At 37.6% G+C, this 24,709-nt stretch overlaps 1 protein-coding gene across 1 annotated transcript in view; it reads right to left on the bottom strand.

Annotated features, from left to right (window-relative positions):
- Positions 1-7,326: 7,326 nt before the first annotated feature.
- Positions 7,327-24,709, bottom strand: part of LOC134813057 (ribosomal protein S6 kinase alpha-3-like) — a 56,518-nt gene continuing 39,135 nt past the window's right edge. Inside the window, exons 7-12 of the mRNA XM_063820733.1 lie at positions 20,036-20,142; positions 19,769-19,895; positions 19,464-19,594; positions 15,575-15,663; positions 14,909-14,973; positions 7,327-7,459 (exon numbers count right to left, since the gene is read on the bottom strand). Coding sequence (XP_063676803.1) covers positions 7,439-7,459; positions 14,909-14,973; positions 15,575-15,663; positions 19,464-19,594; positions 19,769-19,895; positions 20,036-20,142 — 540 coding nt within the window. The 3' untranslated portion in view covers positions 7,327-7,438. The remainder of the gene's footprint in view (positions 7,460-14,908; positions 14,974-15,574; positions 15,664-19,463; positions 19,595-19,768; positions 19,896-20,035; positions 20,143-24,709) is intronic.

Here is a 24,709-nt window from a genome sequence, read left to right as displayed (position 1 = left end):
TTATAGTTTGTTCAAGCAATTTGCAAAATTCCCTAATTTCATGTTAGAAAATTCGGATACAAGATTTTCTTATCTAGACGACAAACGGTTCTCGAGAAATAGGGAATGAAATCATTTAAGAGGACAAGGAAGGATTATCTCAATGACAACGTGTCATCCTTCATATTACAGTTGCCATTACACATTTAGCATAATATTTCTGTTCTCCTAGATTATGTACAAGATAGCTTTCATAATTCAAGTCAAGAATATACGCACGCTCTATAATAATGTATAACAGTAAGGCAGCAAGTGAAAAATTGGGACGGCAAGCCTGGAAAATTAAACGAACCAAAATTCAGGTTCAAACCATACAAAATCTAAAAACTCCTAGCTTTCTGAAGCAACAGTGATTATGAAGGGGGTAAACCTACGGATTGTTGGCAGACCCTGTTCCACTAGCACTCAAAAATGGGGGTAATAAAGGAGATGGGAGTTACAGAAAAAGTAATGAGAATCACAGTGAAGGAGACCATACGTTAAATAATGGAATCAAGAAGTTCGGAAATCTGGACCGCTCAAATGGTCTTTAGTACTTCCATACCATAGCTAAATAATTAAGTTGTTAGTTGCTGGTGATTAAAATAATTTCTTAAGAAAATGACGTGATATCATTTATTAACAAAGTGTCGCTAAAAATTACATTTCGTCAATATTACAGTTTAAGTTAACAAAATACCTCATCGGCCCTTTTTGAGACGAACCAAACTGGGAGCGGCCAAAATGATATGCGGCCCTTATCATACTCATTACAGGGGAAAATAATCAAATAGGAGTCGTCTATAAAAAGGTCAATAAGGTACGCAAAATTGGTGATAAAGCGTGACAATTTTTCATAAAACAAATCCTTAAATAATTCGCGTTAACCGCAGAATCCATCCTTGTGATGTTTTTGATATCGGTCGTTTTCACTGTTGGTTATGTCAGGATAATGGTTACTAAAGGCCGTCAGATTCTCAAAAATAAATTACTGTTTATAATTTGATGATTTATATAATGATGTCTATTAATTGGCTCATACTATAAACTTAAATTAATGATATCGTAATGAATGGGGAGATGTCTTTCAGACCGGCCCATGTATTTATATAGCAATAGAATCAGCCAACAAACTTAAACCAAAGAAAAACGTCCACTGGACGGACGCCGCGATACCCACCCGGAGACTTCAACAGAAACGTTGAGGACGGCCTCGTTCAGGAGGATATCAGAGCTTTATAGTGGTTAATCGCGTCCAACGTTCAAAGACCACGTCCGGGAGATTTCCTCCGCGGGAAACCAATGGATGCGCGCCGGCCTGACACGTATTGAGTGTTGCGGCTTTTTATTGTAGATACAAATCTATTAATTCAAGTCATTAAATAATACCGGTTTCAGATCACGATGTGACCAAATGTATTCGTTCGCTAGTCTGTCACACATCAGATCACTTCATATACTGTCGGTTTTGTGCTACAGGTTTATCTGCTTTGCGACGGGGGTAGAGGAAGGAAGATTGGACTGGAGCCAACTCGGGCCCGGAGTGGAGAGTTCCGGGCTGAGCGGTAGCATCAAACATTTTATTCTGAACACAGTCTTATTTTGAGTCAGGGGAATTGGTTCGGTCATAACAGCTTTTAAATATGCCAGTCCAATGTCCATGTGAATTGTGGATGAAGAATTACTTTTTTAAAATAAAAAACATCTTGCAATTGCTAACCTTGATGGAGTTCTTTCCCTTTCTCTCAAGTTTTGAATTGTTAAGTTTGTCACGTTTAGCTATCCACGAGTGTGATATTATTTTCTGAGCAGTGATCCGACGCCTTATAATATTTAAAGATAATAGGACATTATAGTTAATACGAATGAAATTCCTACTACCAGAATGAATTACAATTTATATACGTAGTTGAAAATTACCCACACCTTTGGAACACCCGATGAACATCAATCATTAAGATCTACTAGGATCTACATCCAGAAGAGTTTGCTAGCTCCTTTGCGTTGAGGATATGACTCAAAGACGGCGGTCATGTCAAACACTCCCTTACTATTCGTTTCTAGAATTGTCCCGGGGGGACTGTCTGTGTCTGACAATGCGAATGGCGTATGCTGAAAGTAACACGATTGTAGACGATATCAAAAATCTCCTCAACTTATTATTACGTTTAAGTTGTTCAAGTTGGAAAGTTAACATCTGGTTACTCTAGGGAACTAGTTCACATATCCACCCATTTACGAAAGAGTATTCAATAGCTGTACACCTATCATAACCTAACACTGTGACATTTCTGATACTTCCGTATGCGAAATAGGGTAACTTCTTTTTTTCAGGTAAAGAAAATTGTGCAACTAAAACGTTGATTATACATGTTCTCAAATTATTTGTTATGTGTCGTGTGAAGTATTAAAAAGTTTTAGTACCTTAAATCTACGGAATTATCAGAAATTTCATCAGAAACATACAAGCCTCATAAGTGTCTTCCTTCTGGACATGGGACAGTGCTGGCACGCAAAGCCGACAGCCATTATACTCATTATATTATTTCTTTCATTTAGGCTCATCGAAGTGGTTTTCAACAGGTTAATTTGTTAGTTTCAAACTATTCTAATTCAATGTTTAAGATGAAGGAATATTTACATGCTATGTGGAGATTTAAAGATATTTTGATATAATACGCCGCGTTAAAACGGTTTAAAAAAAAACTCCAAAATGCATATGTCAGGTGTTTAAAAACCATGTTGAAATAGGTTCAGGATCTGAAATTTTGCATTTGGTTAGCCCAAACGCTGCTAAAACAGTGTTTTAAAGTTTCAGGAGTATAGGTTTCAGGAACGCCCCTGGCACCTGTTTAACGACAGATTTCGTGAACTTCTAGATACTTACCTATACTTCATCATCCCGTAATAATCTAACTGAAACATTACTACTAATCAGCCAGTGTATAATCTTACCCAGAAAATCGTGTACAGAGGAACTCAAACTCAATGTCAATGGCAGCATAATAAACCTTGCTGGCTTAATATGAAAGTGGAACGGTTGTAACAAGGATTGTCCGTCAAATGATTAGTTTAAATGCAGGGACACAGGTTCACTAAAGAATCAGCTGACAGACAATAGTAAATATTTACTAAAAACAGCCCTTTTCATATAAAATGGTTCAATAACCTAACCACGACCTTTGGGGCTACAAGTTCGCGGTTATAGCAGGGGGTATCAGTAGGCCGTTTTCTGATCTCAGCTTGGCGAACCGAAAATCAACGATCCGGAGAGAGGTAGGTTTGTATGACTAGTTCACAGTACATTATATTACTGGGCTTAAATCTCTGTGAGCTACCTAGAAATGCATTGGGTTATAGTTTATAGAATATATATTTTTCTTTTGTTGAGCCAGACAACATTACTATTACTAATACTTCGGTGAAAATGCAGTGACTAATCATGATCACGACCTCGTGTTTTAAACGATTAACAAGATTAAACTTTTTACAGACACCCTCTTGGTGAAGCGAAAGTTGACAGTTTTTAACCACACTGTACATGCTGCTCGAGCTTTCACGCTCACTGAAAGCATGTGGTTACTCTCTGGTCCAACAGTTCCCTCCCTGCATCGACTCGAACTATCATCCCAGCAGTCATTTTTCAGGTTATATCTCAAGAACACAGTATAATAAATTTGGTTCTGTAAGCAATGATTTGTCTGAGTGCTTTGCTCACTGAGGTACTTTGAACGTTGAATCATAAAATTGTTTGAATTTTGAATTGTAAATAAATTATCTTACTTACTAAAAATACCCGAAAAAGTTTCAAATTCACTTCTGCCATCATCGACTACGTCTTTATAATTATAATGTTGGGGTGAGTGGGGATCGCAAAGATCTGAATTCTTCTCAGGATGTATTAAATTGTCAATTATCTTGACGCGGAGTCCACTCCTGATTTATGTGTCTACACTGTGAACTGTGAGTTGGAGGGAAAAGAGGACTACTCACTACATTTCCAATTTAGAAGGGCACTCTTTTAAAATAGAAATCTATGTATTAGAAATTTTTAACTGACGGTCATTCAATGTTAAACTAATAATATAGCAAAAAATTGTAGTGCTCTCCCCATAGTTGGTTCAGTTCATACAAAAAAGTCGTAAAAAATGTCGTACAGTCGGCACCTTTTTTCAGTTGGGATTAGTCGAGAACAATTGCCTTCATAAATTTTCGAACTTGGATTTATCGAAAGAACTTCACTCTTTAAATTAACTAGAGTCCGTTTGATAGATAAGTACTTTTCAAACACCGGTGCTTTTAGGCGAGGTTAAATACCTCTTTATCTACAGTACCATTATTCAGGAATCGATATGATGATAGATTTTTTTATGGTTTAAATTCATTAGAATTTTTTCAGAAGCGACACTAAAAAACAAGAATGCAGCGCTTTTCTTTTTGTGAAAGCGCTCAATTTCCCGATCGTGTTTGCGTATTTGATCATTATTCCATTTACCACCTGAGGGACCCCCAGTCTTTGCAGTTCTAACCCATGCAGTACGCGGAGCGTAGAAGGCGAGCGCGCCCAGTTGATATATTCTATTTCCTTTGGAAATCGTGTATATTTCTTTGTAACCAATATGTTTTCTGCAACCTGCACGGCTCTTTTGCAAAATTGTCATTACTAATCAAACTACTATACTATGCGTATTCTTATCAATTAGTCCCTAGCGGGATGCGTACTGGTGAAATTAACATTGTACGTACTTGCACCTTTGCCCGCGCCGCCAACAATTGTTTTAGGGGGGGGGGGGGGGTGGGTTCACTGATTTTTTTGTGACAAATGGTTTGAGATAGTAGTTGACCAAAACTGGCCAGTGACCACATTTTTAGGGGGTCCGGCCCCAAACCGCCAAAACGGTGCCCGCGGGGCAGGCACCGCCCATATTTGGTCCAAATTGGGACACATTAGCAATACCGGAAACCTGCCACAGTCAGATTAAGTGTTTATTGTCGCTAGTGGTTTCCTGCACTGTAGCTGAATTTTCATCAAGATTGGCAAAAAATGACTGAGTTATGAGAAACAACCCATATGACCCTATAAGGGCATACGCACCAATTTGATCGATTTTGGGGGGGGCCCAAAAATATTATATTGGTCACTTCAATCATTAGCTGAAACCAACTTTATAGGAAGGTAAGCCTATCTACAATTATCTATTGATTATCGTTCAGTATTACCTAAATGAAGATTTCTATGTTAAATAATCGCAAAAAATGAACAAAATTGCCCTAATCTCAGTTGCGATATTTTGCAAAATGACTTCGCTCACAAACAACTGAAAATCCATAGGGTTTCAAAATATTTTTCTGAAATTTTAGAATCAACGTAGATTTGTCTCATGACTTAGTTTTGGGACCGAATTTTGAGTTAGGCTTTAAAAATTTTGCGGCCAACTTTAAATGTAGCGTGCAATTTTGGAATTTGGACCGCAAATTTTTTTTGAACATAGAATCCGCAATTGGTAGATATGAGGCTGATAAATCATGATAAAGTGTAGTATAGGCTTACCTTCATATATAGTTGGTTTTTCTTCAAAAATAATTGATATTTGACCAATTTATGGGAAAATCGATCAAATTTGGTGCGTATGCCAAATATGGTCATATGGTTTTTTGCTATACCTCAGTCCTTTTTTTCATCTTGGATGAAAATTCCTAAACGAGATAGGAACCATAGCTACAAGTAGAGCACCGTAAAATTGGGATGTTGGTCACGTTTGGCGGTGGGGTCGGGACCCACTCAAAAGTTCGGTCACTGGTCTTAGGTTGTGGTCAACAACTATGCTATCTCGAAACCAAGTTACACAAATTCGGTGAACCCCCCCCTTAATTTAGTTTTTCGCGCAACATAAACTTTGCGCAGGCCGGACAGTGGGCGGACACGTACGCTCGCCGAGGCACGCACGCAGGCACGGACGACAGCTACCATATACAAAAAAAAACCTCGACGTTAACCTTGTCCTTGATCTTTTGTGCACTTTGAGTCATGGATCGGAAATAATTTTCATTTTCAACGAATATCCTGATTTTACTTGGCATTCTTTGCGATATTTACTACTATTAATCATGGCGATCAGGATTGATGTACAGCACACATTAACGATAGCACTTATAAACAGATCTTTAAAGTTTTTCTTTAATGAATTGAAACAGTGTTTCTACAACAAATCGTTCCATAGAAAAGTAGCAAATTCAGTGCTGAAATTTATAGATGAACGTTGCAATTTAATAGAGCTCGACAACTTTGGACAAGCAGATTCTATTTCATTCGATTCCCACTCGTAACATCTCCAACCTGTGAGGTGTATTTATTGCATTAGTATACTGCATCAAGTTCGCTGGTCTAGACTCGATATTTTCTCTGGCGTGGTGCTAATAACGAGAATTTACATAACCGAGATTTATTTTATTTTATCTCCAATAGTCGGACCGTTTGCGACTGGATTTTATAAAACCACTGTACATCAGGGGTTCGCTCCTATAATGCAATTTACAATGCAAGAATGGTCCTCCGTGACAAGTAACACTGTTCATCTATCCCAGATGAAATCACTGAACTTGGAAATGTTTTGGGCTGGAAATATGTGCTCAATATAAATATAATCGTGCTAATTGACGAACGAATCCAGGTATATTATAAACATCTATACTATAATCTCAATAGATGTGTGTGTGTGTGTGTGTGTTCGGTCTAGTGTTTTTCTGTCTGTATAGTGCCAATAGTGCCGCAAAACTCTGACGAAGCAAACTGTCCAGGTTTTTCAAATCGGACGGTGGATCAGATGGTTTAAAATTCGGTAAAATTCTCGACAGCTTTTTAAAATTCGTACAGTTTCGGCACCTTTTAAAAGTCGTACAGTGCGTACTGACCAAAAACTATGCTCTCCCTCTCCTGTTTCAAGTTTCGTACTTAACAAACTAACTCAATATCACTGAGAGAAAGATCGTAAGCCAGTGAACATCTAACACTTCCTACTCCTCAGATATAGGGGTATTTTAGTCAAGGGAATTTTCTTCCTGTTGTGACTCTTATATCTCTGTCCCCCCCCCCCCCCCCCCCCCCCCCCCCCACCCCCCCCCCCCCAAAACTTAATTGTTAGGAATGGCAGCGCCGAAGTGAATCGACTTATGAACTATCTGAGGATAACATTATGTCAGTCTCAAAAAAAGAGACTGGGGAATTCGAATGTTAAAACAATATATATAAAAGTAAATCCAATTAACTGCTTTATACCTATCATCTAAATACAGTGAATTCACTGGGGGGATGAGAAGCAGCGCTGACTGGCGCGGCAGGGGCTTCACTAGGTACCTTAACAGTGAACTCAGTGTCAAGTAATGAGTTCGTTCGTACCGATTGTAGGTCGGAAGGGAGGTTTCAACGCCTTTTGTTTAGTCTCTAGCTAGGGAATTGATTATATAAACAGCTAAATCTGTATTTTATAATAATATTTGAAACTCTGAAGCTATTGTAATAAATTCGGTGATATCACCTATGCCCTTTGAATGTTTCTAGAAGCGATATGCTCGCGCAGTTTTTAAGGGTAAGGCCAGTATAATGCGAGTTTATGGTTTGACGTCAGGTATGCTTCTGTCTTGCTGTTGCACGTATGGAATTAATATCACCAACTTTTCTACAAATTTATTCCCAGTTTTGAGCTATCGCTGTCACGGTGCTGCAAGCAAGACGTAGCATTTAATGGGGTATACTTGTACCCATTTATTTCATACCCCTTATATTATACCCCTTTGGTACACGTTACAAGCCTCTTTCGTGCACGCGAAGCGTGCACTCGGGGCGGCGGCTGTCCGAGGCCCACGCCTCAGCAGGAGTTTTTCTGCTTAAAGACTCATCGGGAAGTCGTCAGCAGATTTATTTTTGTTCAAAACTTGTCAATTTTATGTCAAAGATGACGGAATAAAAATAGTTCTGTTGAGAATTTTCCGAACTTTGCATTAAATACTCGCCCGCACTGTTATACGAAAATCGGTGCCTTTAAAACCATGTTAAAATGAGTTAGGATCTGGAAAAAAATTTTTTCTGGCCGTCTAGACGTTGGACAAATCGACTGCAAACAAAAGTTCAGGTTTCCGAGGCTCGGGAGTGGGTTTTCTAGAAACCCTGTTTTACGCTCGATTGTCGTGATTATTTAATACTACATATTCAGGATAGACGCTTTGCCAGTCAAATTGTATCCTGAATTTAAGTGTCCATAGATTCAAAGTAAAAAGATACAGCATTTCGACCACAGGTCTTGCAACTAATTGTTTACACTTTAGTTTACATTGTATAAAAAATATTTGGATGCGTCTCTCTGCAACACCTTGATGACGTCCTCCGTTGTCTTTTTAAACTTGATATTTTAAACAAAGTTAATAATTTAAACTTAATTTTAACCATTAAGGAGTAATTTTATTCAAAAAACTGATGGAAAATTTGCCTCTAGATCAATGTTCACGCATTATGAAAATCTACCGGAAAGTTTTTTAGCTTCTTGCTCCTTCATAAAGATATTCGTCATTGAAGTTTGTGCTTTTTTGAAGCATTATTTTCTAAAAACGTCAATTTTGGATTTCGTTATTCTTGGTGTTGGCCATGCCTTGGGTTGTGGAGCTCCAGTTCTGCTTTTTATAGGTATAATTGTGCATTGGCTAGTTTTAAAGTTGAAAAGCGAAAAGTTGCACACGTGGGGACATCCCCCAAATGATAGAAATGCTAAAATCACTGAAATTGCTGTTTTCGACATTTTTTCAAACTTTAGAGTGCCGTTGTGATTCAGTTTTCTTTGAAATATTTGAAACTTTGCTTGCTTATAAACTATATATAACCCATCATGCAAAACTTTTACGGCGAATCAATATTGGATGCGCACGCAAACCTCCGCTCAAAGTTTGCACGTGCGAAAGGTGAGAAATTTGCTCATCGTGATTTCAAACCAAATTTTGCTTTGCCACGACAGTTTAATGTCCTTATATATGAATTTAATGCCCTTGGAATGCGTATTAAGTGGCCTATTCACTATTCAGTCAGTGATCGACCGATATGCTTCCTAAACACAAGGACAAATGTTTTTTAAAGGAAAAATTCGAAATCGTTGAAACTTTCCTCCTTATTAATGAAGATATCAGTTTATATTTTCGCTTTATAAAGTTTACCCCTGACATTATAATCAAAAAGCGAGCGGACGATTACATTCTCGGTATCATTTTGCATTTGAGAACGGTCAATCAAATTAATATCATTTACTTTTTGTTGGGCAAGAGAGACACTGGAGCGCGGTCCACTTCTACATTGATTCTGGGTTTTGGTAAATATTAACTACCGCATATTGGAACATTGGTGTCCGTGTTGTCTAAACGATTCGACGGTCGACTGATGAGGTCACGCGCATGTCAATCAATATTTGCAGCCGGATGGAACGTATTTGACAATAATCCTTCTCGCTAGGCGGTCTATTGGCCTCAAGGCAGTCTTTTGGTTGGTGGTTCACGCGAGCTTCAAGTTCAATACTCAACACAGCCTTTTATTGAAATAGCCATCTTTTCTGGTCCATGTTGAATAGATTGTTGCAAATTATCTATGGTAACGCGTTAAAGAGACCTAACGCGCGATGGTAGTAGGTAGACTGCAGTATAAATAAGAGCTGACTTCTAACTTTCTTAACTCAGTTCCGATGTAGGTCATTCCTTGATCTAACTGAACTTATTCATTTATAAATATAGTGTGTTTAATAAACACCACTATTATTTTAAGTCGCCACTGCACCGCACTCGGAGTTACCTTTTCTTACGCGCGACAATATGGGGAGGTTCCATTTAAAATGTCAGGGTTATATTAGAATTTTGGAGAAAAATATCGTTCATTGCATGTTTAAACGACTAAAGTCATCACCAAGCCGTCTAATAGATCAGTAGCGTGAACGGGGATTTGTAACGACGGTTATATAAATCACGGAAACAGCTGAACTCAGTTCTGAGTTCAGTTGGATTGCTTCCAGTAATTCAAAGTTTATATTTCCGTTTGCTGAGTGGCATGTTGCCCAGTAGGCTGTGAGTTGTGACAGCTGGTGACAACGACGTTAAAGCTTACATACTTCTATCAAATGGTGTGTTTAAAATGCTCTTACAATTAGCCGAAGTTAACAACTCCCTTTTTAAATCCGGGCCCTGGAGCTGCGCGGAATTTAACGCAACTACTCCTTTCACGATATCCCTTGAGAGCCCTGGTTTAATTTTCAAGGATTTATACACCGGCCTCAGTGCCCTGGCCTGGCTCTCAGTGCACATTGCACTGGCTCCTCAGCAAGTTTGTAACGCACGGTATAATATAAATAACGGAAACAGTAAACTCAGTTTGTGTATCGTTGATTGCTTCAGTTAATTTAAAGTAAACCCATTTCCGTTTGCTGACGTGGGCATGTTGCAAAGACTGTGACTGTGGTGACAACGACCTTAAGCTTACATAAAAAATTCTGATAAAAACTGTGATCCTGGAATCAGGAAAAGCAGTGAGTTAAATCGCTTCCCTTTTAATAATACTGTAAACCTCCCTGTCATACCACTGGTTCAGTTTCCTTGTTAATATATGGTTTCAGAGAGAGGCTGCATCACGACTTAATTATAAATTTATTAAACGGATTAACCGGATTTAAATTCACTTTTAAAATCGGATACCCTTAGCGAGCTGAGAGGGTATTTAACGCAACTACTCCATTTCAACGATCTACCCCTTTTATCCTTGAGAGCCCCTGGCTTTACCTTTTCACGATTTATGCACCAGCCCTCAGTTGCACCTTGCACTGGCTCTCAGTTGCACATTGCACCAGCCCTCAGAGCATTTGACTGCCTCAGTGCACATTTTGCACTGGCTTCAGTGCACACTGCACTGGCTTCCGTGCACATTGCACCTTAGATGGCAAAGTAGTACGGTACAGGGCTTTAAGTACTTACGGTACGCTACTTTTAAGGTACGTTACGGTACCAGGCCCTGTAAGTACAATTTTTTTTTCACATTTTGAATCACTCTCTTCAGGACTTATGGCAATTTTTTATTTGTATTGTATCATTCATAATAATTGAGACGAACTAGAGTCGCAAAATAAACACACAACATAACCGGTACTACACTATACTAACTTGTAATTATCGTTAAACTCATAAGCTTCATTTTCGTTGCCGTATCCGAAACACCAGCTTTTCAGCTCGTCAGGTCGCAACCTTATACTACGCTTGTCATTGCTAACAAACTGGATTTGTAACCTTTCAGGCCTACTTTATTTAAGAAGTACCGTACCAGCTAATTCAAGGTACGTATACCGTACGTACTTGCCATCTTAGCATTGGCACTGGCCCTCGTGCACAAGCACAAACTAAGCAAAGCCCTAGATCATTCAGTGTGTGCTGGTAGGATTATCTGTTAGAGGATTTTATTTATTATTTTTTGTCCAGTTCTTCAGGTGAGCGAGAACAGTTTAAAATTTAAGTAGTAGGGGTAAGAGTCTGAGCACATTTAGCTTTTTTAAATAATGGGTTTACATATTGTGTGCTCGTTTTCGTGTTGTTCTAAAATATACAGCACAACTTTGTCCAAGCTTTAGCGCTGGTATACGTACTACTTATGTTTGGGGGCGCAGTCAGAAGGTCAAAGTGACTATGCACTAACTTTAGGCACCTCCATTAAATCTAAATCCAATTCAATCAAAAATCAAATCGATCAAATTTCAAATTCGATAAATTTCAATTCGATCAAAATTCACAATTATTCATTTATACAAAGGTGTGTATTAATGCCAAAAAGATATTTAAAATTCTTTGCCACGTGTGAAATTCAAGTTAGGAGCGGCCCAAGCCACATAAAATCACGTGTTGATTAACTTCGAACTTTAGTGCACCCTAAATTAAATCTAAATCCAATATCAATCAAAATTCAATTCAATCAAAATTCAACAATTTATCTTATATCTACAAAGGTATGGTACTGTTTAATGCCCAAAAGTACTAACAATTTTCTGGTCTACGTGTGAATTAGGAGTTTCAGTTTATGCTCAATGATAACATTCTATGTGGAATGAGTTTGAGTCTCAGATCAAGAGTTACATCATGATATCGCCACTCGACTGTGTTTTTTTTTCTTTTGTTGTTGTTGCTGTAGATTTGAGAGCTTCCTTGCCTTTAGGTCAGGATCTATGTATTAAAATACATCACAGCGGACTTCTCGGCATGGTGCCTTGGTTGTGGGACACACTCAAACTTAAGTAAAGTTGAGAGACCTCAAATCTCCAAAGAGATGATCAACAGAGAATGAGCCAATCGACTGTGTTATTTGCGTTTTTAATCGCCTTGATGTGTTATGCTTATAACATATAGTGACTTTAAAACGGGGCTTCTCGATCTCGCAGCTCCGCCTCACTCAGTTAATTTACGATAGATAACGAGGCGTGAGATTATCGTAGATTATAGTAGGTAGATCCTAGTAGATTATAGAGGATTATAGTCTGATGATAGTACGATTATAGTAGCTTATAGTCTGATGCTATTAGATTATAGTAGACAAGAACCCGCTAGTCGAAACGCTTTGTTCAGGAAATTTAAACATAGTTCTGTTTTTATTTTCTTCATCATACAGCTTGGTTTATACAGTAGACATAATGGAATTTAATTACAATTGGCGACAGCGTTGATGTTTTCGGGATTCCCAAAACGATACTTTTTTTACAGCATCAAAAAAACCAATCACAACCAAAGTTATGCATCTAAGTCATAGCGTTGAGCGTTAAATGTGGTAGATAGAATTTATGACGTAGCATACAGCATAACAAACGGCGCGTAGTTAAGATGTTATTGCTCGCGACTAGATTTTAAAGTTGCTAGCAACCGCGCAGTAAACCTTAGCTAAATACGCTGGGTTGACTGTAATGGACTTGCACTTACATCTAAACAAAGATGCAATTGCTTTTTCGTGTTAGAATACTGAAAATACTCAAATATTCATTTTCAGGGAACACATTAGAACGATAAAAGGGGAAGCACGGTTTCCTTGCGTATATAATGGAAGATAAAAACTAACAGGTTCTAAAGCTTCATAGCAAAGGCGCTTTTAGAATCAAAAATGATGCGGTAATGTAGTGGAATTATGTATACAACATAAACGTCACCTATCGATTCAAATAAGGCTACAGATATATCAAAAGTTTTGTTCAATCGCATTTAAATTCTGTTCAATTGTATGGGGGGTTTGCAGCAAAAACACATCACATTGACTCACTCTTCTCACGACAAAACAGGGTATAGGGGCAGTAATGCCAGGTCACATTAATTTACTGTTTTACAAAGACGGTCGACTGCCAGACACCCACACAACAATTTTTTCCTAACAATGGTATTACTCACGGTGCACAGTGTTATTGTAAAAAACACACTAATTCTCATGCACCGAATCAAACATTTCCGCAGCTCAGTCCCTCAACAAATCTGTATGACTATCCCAGAAAATGCACCCACTGCAAACTCAGATCACGTGACTGCAGCATCCTGGTTAGCCGAGTACAACACCACACATTTCAGATCTTCGATGTTTTTCAAAGGACCTTTACTCTCAATTTATGCTGTAAATGCAAATGTAAGCACCCTACCCACACTTTTTTCCATAAACCTTTTTAAATCGGCTACAAAACGCATACTCTTGAACCTGCAGAGTGAAAATGACGATGACACGTGGCCCAGTTTCTTATTACATAATATTCCAGGTCTAAGAAGGTCACAACGTGTCTGAAAGTTACTGGACACAACGGTCATTATATCAGTTTAGTGAATTAGTTAATTAGTTAATTAGTAAATCAGTTATTAGTCATATGGTTATTATTAAGTACTATATATTATATGATATTACAAAAATAAACTATGAATATATATTTGCACACAAAAAAACCAGAACAAACTGATCACAGACTAGCGGCAACTAATATTAATGGATAAGCCACACATCCTAAATTCCAGGTCCATATTTACACTGCCACATTCCCCACTATCACTATTTTCCTATCAGCACAAACCGTGATTAATTGATTTCAACAATCACAAACACTACATATCCAAACTAATGGCATGGCATAGCAATATCTACGATATCCTAAATCAGTCCCTAACAAACTTAGCGCGAGTCTGAAAGGCTGTTGGAAGCACAGAGTGCTCCATATTTTGTTTTTATCAATAAACCTTTTTTTTTCATTTTCTTTTTTTTATAAATTTATTAACTGCGTGCAAATTTGTGTTTCAGATTTGATCTATTTATGATATATATTTATGATTATGTAATAAAGTTATTAATATTATATTCGTAAACATTGGCTGGCTTACAAACCAGTCCCCAAACAAACGACATTATTCTAACGGTTATTTTACCTCACTTCCGACGTTAATTATAAAAAATCTAAAGCCTAAATCAAAATTCTAAGAATGCTATAGCCTATTCCTATCCTTTTTCTACAACCCTGCTAAAAATGGCGAGGTTTCAACTCCATTTGCGAGCTGGGTTTGGCATCACCAGAGGGTCATTTTGAGGTCGATTTTCGGTGTTTTTTCCCCGTTGCCGGGGAAATTTCGTCAAGTTTAAATTATAGTATAGATTATAGTCTGATGCGCACATGCAAGGAAAATTAGTTCCAGTAAATGACATTTAACGAGCAACCAATGCTGGTCATAGTAACGGCTGCGGAAGTCTGTATCAAAATGCGATCCTGGATCAGCGTTAATATTGCTAGTTAACCTTATTTCCAAAGTTTAGACTATCTTTTGATAACATCCTTTAAACTTAAACATAAAAAAATCGCTTATCAATTACTGTACTCACATCGAAATCAATGGTGGCGAAAAAGTCGTGATTCTTTATTTCTATATAATCCAATGGTGGCTTCCCTGAAAATAGATTGTGTTATTTGTTGTTTTTTTTCGTTATCATATTATTATTTAACAAGAAAGCCCGTGGTCACAGGGAGGAAGCTAATTGTATTCTTTGATAGCAAGTTTTTATCGCGCATCAATAAATATCCATCACAACCAAAGAACCAAAGATACAGCCGATTAAAATGTTGCTCGCACTAAACCCAACGTAATTACCACAAAATCGATCAAAATGTGAAATGTCGCTCGGAAATCTTGTGCACCGTTGTTGTTCAACACCGTTACCATGGTTACTATGCAACTTCCTATTTCTCATCAAATTTGCACATGCGCGGTCGTTTAGACAGACAGACAGACAGACAGACAGACAGACAGACAGACAGACAGACAGACAAACAGACAGACAGACAGACAGACAGACAGACAGACAGACAGACAGACAGACAGACAGACAGACAGACAGACAGACAGACAGACAGACAGACAGACAGACAGACAGAACTTTTGAATTATGATGTAAATGATTTTATCAAAAAAATACAAATCGTGCAGACCTAGAAATTACTCCAATTTATTATATCAAGTTTAACGAGATTTGAAAATAAACATAACCCACCTAAGCGGTTGTTGGGATTACGTTTGAAGACTGCGCGTAGCAAGCTCTGAGCTTTTGATGACAGGAATTGAGGCATTCCTAGTTTCGCCCTGAAAAGTTAGAAATTCAGTATTTTAAAAGTGATATATTTATTTTTAAGCTTTCAAGCAGTAGACTATTTAGTATTTTGTTTTCTATATTGAATATTCTATTAGACTTTTACTTAAGTCTAGTTATACATTACTTTATCATATTTTATTGATCTTAGGTGCAGTATTATATATTGCCAGATACCAGTTCAATTTGTAACGGAGTTTTATCAAGAAATCATAACACATTGCACTAAAATTACATGTGACGGTGACACGTCACAGATATGACATCGCTTATAATAGAGTAATAGTCCGTCAAAGTAATATTGATTCGAGGTTTTAAGTCTTTTAAAAAACCGAGCCTTTATCAGTTATCAAGCCAGAAAAACCAAAAAGCTTTTTAATATTTATCGTCTCATCAAGAAATCCTAACACATTGCACTAAAATTACATGTGACGGTGACACGTGCACAGATAAGACATCGCTTATATCGCCTCAAAGTAATATTGATTCGATGTTTTAAGTCTTTTAAAAACATCCCAAAACATGTCACACCTTCCAACTTTTTAATGGAGAAGATTTATCTTTTATCAGATTTTTAATATTTATCTTAAATAAAAGGTCAAAGTTCTTAATAAAAGAGAGCTATTTTTTCCTGAAATATTTGTGATCGATTTCTTGACTTGTTTTTATTTTCTGGCTAAAGATTTTGTAAGTTCAAACAATTGTTTGTATCGCAATATAATTTGAGGGAGGATGGAAAAACCATGCCTGTCCATGCCTGAGTGGTTCATGCCTGAGATTCGTTTGAATCTCTCAAATTAAGCTATACGAGTATAATATGTTCTAGGGATCTTTTAAAAGGGATAGCCCGGAAAGAATGTTGAAATAGACCTTTAAATAAATAATTAAACGATTTTAATTCGATTTTAAAATTGACGACCCTCTAAAAATCGCTAAAAAAACAGGTTTAAGATTTTTAAACTTTTTGGTAAGTTGCCAAAAAATCGTCCAAATTTTAAGTCAGGATCAAATGACAAGCAAGAATGAATTTCGTAACATTGATGAATTGATTCAAGCAACTTATGTTTCAAAATTTGTTAATTAAAAAAAATTGTATAACTAAAAAAGTTAATAATTTCAAAAAATCCCAACATTATTTTTGATCACCCTATTCTTGATGATGCACAATATAGAAATATGAAAAACTAAATCATCAGCATTTAGATTAAATAAAACCTCTGTTGAAAAGCGACTCAATTTTAAAATGGGCTATATAACTTAGATGTCAACAGCATTAATTTTTACATTATAAGTAAATTTTAGGGTTTCTAGATATCACATTTCTGTTCGTCAGGGAATCTTCTGGTCCGGACAGAACCACGTACAACTATTAAAGAAATCATCGAATGTAGAGTGGCTTCTCTTACAGATTCATGTACAATTGTGAAATGTGCGATATTTTATAACATGCATTAGTAATCAGTACTCTAGTCTCGAGCAACTTTTATCTATTGTCAAGCAACATAAAATGAAATTAAAAGATAACTAACGTATGATTAGACCAATTTGTCTAAACATCTAATACAATTACTCAGAAATTAGTCCCTGTGACCTTTATCTGAATAGTATCATATTTCATGTCTTTTAATTCGCCTGCTTTATGACACTGTATCACACACTTGAAGCTTACACCTCCCTTTCTGTGTAGCTGGATAATATCCAGGCCCTGTTTGACCGCTTAAACTGTTGTAATATTTGCACATTTTCTACATTTTGTATTTTTGAACATGACGATGGGTTTTGTTGTAATCGCCACGAAGGGGGCAGTATTTGGACTCATCTCAAAAATAGTTCAACTCCTCATCAACCTCTTCTTCGGACCGAGCAGCTCAGATAGGAAAACTAACGGTATCATGTGCTACGACGTACTCTACGACTGGAAATCCTTTTCCCTGCAAGGCGGGGACCCGGTTCTCTACACTCTGAAGTTCACAGGAGTAAAGGACCTAGATTGGATAGAACGGGATGACGTAACTCTGTACCACCTGACTGAGGAGGAGTTCGTGTTTGTCCGGACCAGACCAGAGGTGGATATACACGACGCGGAGCAGTATCCTTTCCTCTACGTGGTGAAACACGACTCAGCTGTCGAGGTGGGGAGAGTGGCTCGGGAGGTGGTGGTGGATTATCTGAGAGGAAGTGGGAGGTTGGAGAGGGATGGGAGTAATGTGGCGATACTACACAACATCGGGAGATGTGGCTCCACGCTGGTGACCAGTATGGTGAGTAAAACTAAACAGTGCCAGGTGCTGTCCGAACCTATAGCCCTCATGGATTGTGCGAATATCTTTACGAAGAAGGAGCAGCCGATCACGCGAGATGCAAAGGAGTTTTATGACCTGCTCAAAGAGACTTTGGTTCTTCTGACACCGGACCCCAACAAGAAATATTTCATCAAAACTCACTCTCAGATTATATACCTTCTTCCTCTCGTTCACCAAGTCATGCCCGGGATAAAGGAGACCTACATGCACCGGGCAATGAGACCAACTATGACGTCAATGATTCGTGCATTTTCTGGTATAGGCCCAGTTTGGGTTATGGAGATGTTTTTTATTCCCCAAATGCCTAAGCATATACAGAAACTTTGGAAGGAAAACAGAGTCGCAGAATTTGGGCAAACCACGATTATCATGACTTTGGCGAACTTCTACTTGTACATAAACGAAACAAGAGACAGAAGTGACATAAAGTCTTATAGCTACGAATCGCTAGTGGCAGATAAATCCTCATTTGTGAAGAGCATTTTCCAAGAGTTTGGGATAGATGAACAGTACGTAGAGTTGGCTCTGACGGCGATGGATAAGGACTCCCAGAGGAACAGTGTAATCAGCAAAGACAAAGTTCTGGCCAACATCCAGGTAAGTGATGAAGCCTTGGAGTGGGGAGCTAAAATTGGTCAGAAACTGGGAATTGAAATGGAGGGACCTAACTACAGAGTATCAAACATTCAGCATGCTTGGGATTCTTAATTATAAAATGCAGATAGTTATGTCCAAATTTATCGAAATGGAGATAATTCATGTTTGATTTTGAGGGGACAGTTTTCTATTTATTCAAAAATGTATTTACATTTTGAAAGCTATTTAATATTTATGTTATCTTATATGTGGTTAATAAATTAAAATTATGACGAATTAAAAATACTGCGAGTTTTAGTAGTTACGGCACAGGAACAAAATCAAGATGTCAACTTGTAACAAGAATTGCGCCCGTTGCTTCGTTTTGGCGGACGCTAGATTTCCATTTCACATTTACTATAAATTTAAGTATAAGCTCCAATCAGCTCACTTCAGTCTTCATGATAATAATATTGATAAATTATGCATTAAGTACAGGAAACACTTGAAATTCAGTTCAATTGCCAAAGAACTTAATATATATAACTTGTAAAGCAAAGAACTTAAATTGTAAGCAAATGTAAACTATACTCGTGTACACATCAATACACTACGCGTGCCACGTACAAATTGGGCTTATAACCTAATATTATACATTACATCGTATACATTAAAACACAGTTGCGCCGCGCATTCATAGATCACAGGCTATCTATACATCACATCTCCGCAAGCAATCCTCGCGCGCGAAACTTTTTCGTTGACATGGTTACTAACGGAAGTACGTACCGACGACATATTCAGACCCACCTACTGCAATCTCCAAAATCCACGTTTTTCTGCAAAAACGTCCATTCGTAACCTTTCACTATTGCCTTTTTTCAAAAGGGTGAAAAGGAAAAAATTGGACTCACTTGAGTATAAGATGCATGGTGTCCTTCCTGTTGGAAGCTTGAAAGGGTAGGGCCCCCGTTAACATTTCGAACATAAGAACTCCAAACGACCACCAATCTGCCGTGGTTCCGTGTCCCTTTCTACTTACTACCTACGCAAAATAGATGTGTCAATTTAAATTTGAGAAAATATATGCAAATATCGCTATTTATTATTACTGCAAATCTATGCTGCATCTAAGATACATCAACTTTAGTCCATCACAGGCTTCCGTAGGGCAGTAGTGGCAAACGTTACAATAATGCTTTTAAGTTGCATTAAAAACCTCAGGAGCCATGTACTCTACAGTTCCACAAAAAGAGAAGGTTTTATCCTCGTCTCCTTTCTCTAGACCCTCTTTGCAAAGGCCAAAGTCCGTGAGTTTTATGTGACCATCAACGTCCAGTAGTATACTGAAATTACGAGTTCAGCTTTCATTGCTCCATCAAATCTATACCAATAGGAGAGCAAAAATCGTTCATAAACTTTACGAGTGTCAACACACTTGAAATGAGAAACACAATATCCCTCTAAAATATGCTGTCACACTCACTTTTCTGGTTTAAGATCTCTGTAAATAATTCCCAGTTTATGTAGATGACCGAGTGCTAAACAAATCTCAGCTAAATAGTACTTCACATCTTCCTCTGTGAACATTACCTGGAAAATGTGTTGTTCATTTATGGCGAATTGATGAAAAATAATTGGTAGAGGCTGGAGTAGAGGAATTGGGTTAGAATCGAACAGAATTATCGTTCAGACTCAAGACTCAAGTGCCAGCATCATTCAAAGTCCCAAGCAAATATAATCATTATTCGCGAATCGTCATTCGTTACACTTTAATACTATGGGCTATGGCGGAGAAATCTCCGGCGATCGCTATAACATACATTGTATAACATACATTATATCGAAATCTTAGTTATTTTACTAATTGTAATTAACGCGCATTTTCAGGCGCATCAAATAAAATTAATTTAATCAGCGAATGAGGATTTCGCGCCACTAGTTCTACATATGAACCATTAGTCGTATGCGCGTGCCGTATATGAGGATTGCGGACTGCAACGATAGAGCCAACTGCCAACAATCATCGTCAATTACTCGGTTTTAATGTCTAAAAACTCCGAAAGTCACTGCAAAACATGATTAGAGTTCAATTTTAACGCCTTTTTTCAAACTTTATCTAAAGACAATGCAACTCTGCTCCGCAATGCATGATCGAATAAACCACTGAATGTGATATAATATTACATCCTGAATCAGCTGTAATCTGATCCGGAGTTATCCGCAATGTGCACGTTTAAGTACACCAAAGGAAGAATCGAGAAAACCTCTGTCGAAGATTGATAACTTGGTTATATGTTTTAATGATAAAGCCTATGATTGCCGTCAACCTGCGCGACATTAACTTTCCAAAGAGAAAGTCCAAGCAGTTACACTATTTGCTATTTAAGCAAAATATATACCAGTTTATAGCAACCACTAAGGTTATGGGTGCTTTCACTCCGGTCTCTTTATACAAAGGTCCCAATTTAGATGATTATGCTGACCAGTACTAAAATAGGTGTCATTTTCGTCCGCTAACCACAATTTAGCAGGCGATAAATAAGGGATAAGCATTCATAATTACAAATTGTCAGTCTTGGGTAGCTCGATTTACTGTAAATAGTATACGTAACACAGTAGGGGCACAGTCAGTAACTATTTAGCTATCCCCAGGTATTACTGCAAATAAATAGCTCCCTCTCACTATTACATGTAGGACAGTTGGAGCTGGATATTATGTTAAATATTCAAATGAGTCTACTAATTTGCCACTAGTCAGCGGGGCAACATTTACTCAGGCTTAAAGGGTTCGTGGTAAAATGGTCAACATTCCACGTCATACACTCCAACTTTAAGTATCACTAAGTGTTGAAGTACAATTTAGAAGCTCCGTTATTTCTCGTAATCTACGGCAAGTGAAACATGCTTAGTGAACGGTTTTAAGCAAGTGCTTGACATATTGATTATGCACATAATATACTTTACTTACAGCTCTGGAAATAGCGTGGCGTGTTCAAATTGGCTGGGAGCCAGTCTGTCGCCAGGTTTCACAAAGTAGGCTACAAATTTTAATCTTTAATTACAATTTGTCTGAAGCTTCGGAGAATAAAAGATGACATGGGCCTTGAGGCCTTGGCTAAGATTCGACACTGCTCGCTATAAAATCTTGACAACCAGGTACTGACTGCTGACAACTTCCATTACCATTAAAAACCTTACAAATAGATCTGGGCACTTTCTCAATAATATATATAATATTCAAAATAACTTATTCAAGGTTGAAGGTATAACATAGCTCTCGATCCCCAAATAGTTAGTGCCTCTTTCATCCGCCTTTTGGAAATACTCAAAGGCAAACAATGCGCATATTAGCATAATTCTTGTCATGCGTCGGAGCGCCAGTTTCTCAAGAACCTTTTATAATTCGTTATGCATGTGGATTGATTACTCAGCGTTCCAACATGGGACAAATTATAGATCTGGATGCTGGTGGAGGAAACCATATTTAGTCTCACACGTGACAGCAATTCTGCGTTCTGATTCGTCAGTGCTGGAAGACAACTCTGTTGTTCTCTGACACAAAAGTCCACTTCAAAATTCGAGGTTTTTAATCTCTTTTGTCACAATATGTTTGGAGGTTTGGTCAATTTCCGCATTTTAGGGGTTCCCAAGAGAAGGTTTCTGGTGGCCGGCAGTTGGTTCTGATGATTTCTGATGGTATTCAGGGCTTATTCCTGACCCAAAATATAAATTTGGATAAAAGAATCCAACATCCCAAAAATGGTCTTTTAGAACTTTCGTCAGAAAACGGCAGACCTACTGTTGTAATTGTATAGTTGCTACCTTTTAACATGCGGCTGCTAATGCTTTTTGGCAGTTTTTCAAGCAAACGCAGACGATATCAATTTTTAACGCAAAAGTGTTGTTAAGTTGTTAAGTGACTTGTAACGTTGACGTCATCAACATCGACACTTATAGTTACTAATCAAGCTAGCTGTGATTACAATAAAGTAAAAGTTGCTGTCGTATTACAGGACTTAGTAGTGGATTGGGTAACTTTCTTAGGTCAGGAATTGCGAGAGTTTATTTCATTAGCAGAGAAACCTACACAAACCGTCAGAATAATCCCTTTTTGCATAATATAAAGGACAGCTGCTGAATTAATATATAAATTAGTTGATGTCGTATGAAAACAATCTTGTTTTGAAACTATGCAGCTCAGTGTTTGTTTATAAACAGATATTTAACAATTCTAACCGCCAAAACAAGCTTGAATATATTATCCAATATGTCTACACGTTTTTTATAAGTATCAAATTCAATGCTATCTGTACAGATGCTTTTACAAAGAGCTATTTTTGTGGTAAATTGCAATATTAGCATGCATGGTATGTAGTGTATGATGCAATTTTAAGGTAAAGGGTTAGATTCTTCATCTAACAAACTTGATGGGTGGCATAATGCCCAAATTAGGCCACTCTAAGGGTAGACTTAATGTTGGGTGAGATCGGACGCTTACATCTTGTGCTATCATTGTAATGGTATGATCTTTTTTAAAGGGACATTTTTAGTGAACGTCAAATAGTTTTTAAGTTTTTAGCAAAATGTACCTGACCGCGTACTTCGAATTCTCCATCATATTGCAAATGGTTATTGGTTATAATGGTATAATTACTTCCAGTATCTAGCATGATTTATAGTATTATTAAAATCTAATATTTATCATTTACATGATCATGGAATGTTGTGCTTGATTCACTTTAAACAATAATATGGCCACTATATTAACAAGTATTATAAATACTTCCTTGCAATGTACGTACCAATGCACGGTTAAACAATCTCCACAATGTCTGGAATCTCCGTTTCAGCAGTAAGGTATGTTTTTGTTAAAAATGCTATACATTACAAATTATGGATATGCATGTCCAGTCCCCCACACCGGATGAATATTCAACATAATTAAATATAATGTACATTCGGATACAGTAAAACCCTGATTTACCGTACCTCCAAAATGTCTACATATTTAATTTGATATCAGGTGATCTTTTGAAATACGGGTTATAAATGGGTCCCTGATGTCAAGCGAGCTTATCAGACTAGTTACTTCCCCTTACTTTAGTACTTGTGAATCATTACTCAATACTCATAATGGCTAATTAGGAACCAGTATTGTGCAAAGAGAAACCATCAAACCATGTGACGAGGACCCAAAAGTCAAAACCCCGATTTACCGAACTATTTTCTTCTCCCAACTATACAGTATACGGTAAATCGGGGTTTTACTGTAATATGTACAAGGGTCTCTGAGTAGTGAGTACATACACTGAGATATTTCTTAGAAAACTTGGGAACTCTTACTACTCCTCCAAATTGACATGTTAGCAATTAAAAGACATGTTAAAGTACACGCGCACTGATATTTAACATATATTTTACATATTATAAGTATATTCCACTACATACCTGACATATTATATACAATTATATATTGGGTACATAACATACCTGTCATGCTAAAGACGGGGGAATGTTAATTTTCAAATTAGGAGAGATTATATTTTACAGATTTTCAAACATGACAGCCTAGAGTATATTGGTACGAGGTTGATCGTTTTAACACATTGCCGTGAGAATACCACACAAATTGATGGCTGCTGTCGCGAGAATATATTATAACTAATAGGCGGCTGTTGAAGAGTACAAGGAAGCCCTGGAGCTTTGGCGGCGACATTGAATATTTAACGTCTGTGATGGCACTTACTTCAGAAACACATTAACATGCCACACAATTAACTGGTCAGAACTTCAGAAGAGAGAGAGAGAGAGAGAGAGAGAGAGAGAGAGAGAGAGAGAGAGAGAGAGAGAGAGAGAGAGAGAGAGAGAGAGAGAGAGAGAGAGAGAGAGAGAGAGAGAGAGGAGAGAGAGAGAGAGAGAGAGAGAGAGAGAGAGAGAGAGAGAGAGAGAGAGAGAGAGAGAGAGAGAGAGAGAGAGAGAGAGAGAGAGAGAGAGAGAGAGATCCTGACAGACATAATACAGGAGGCGGGTATTTACCCTGTACTATTTGGCGGCGACATTGAATATTTAACGTCTGTGATGGCACTTACTTCAGAAACACATTAACATGCCACACAATTAACTGGTCAGAACTTCAGAAGAGAGAGAGAGAGAGAGA

This window comes from Bolinopsis microptera, chromosome 3 (genome assembly GCF_026151205.1).
Source record: "Bolinopsis microptera isolate Bmic1 chromosome 3, MBARI_Bmic_1.0, whole genome shotgun sequence".
NCBI lineage: Eukaryota > Metazoa > Ctenophora > Tentaculata > Lobata > Bolinopsidae > Bolinopsis > Bolinopsis microptera.
Note: the sequence above shows the minus strand (reverse complement) of the source record. Positions and strands in the feature narration are given on the sequence as shown.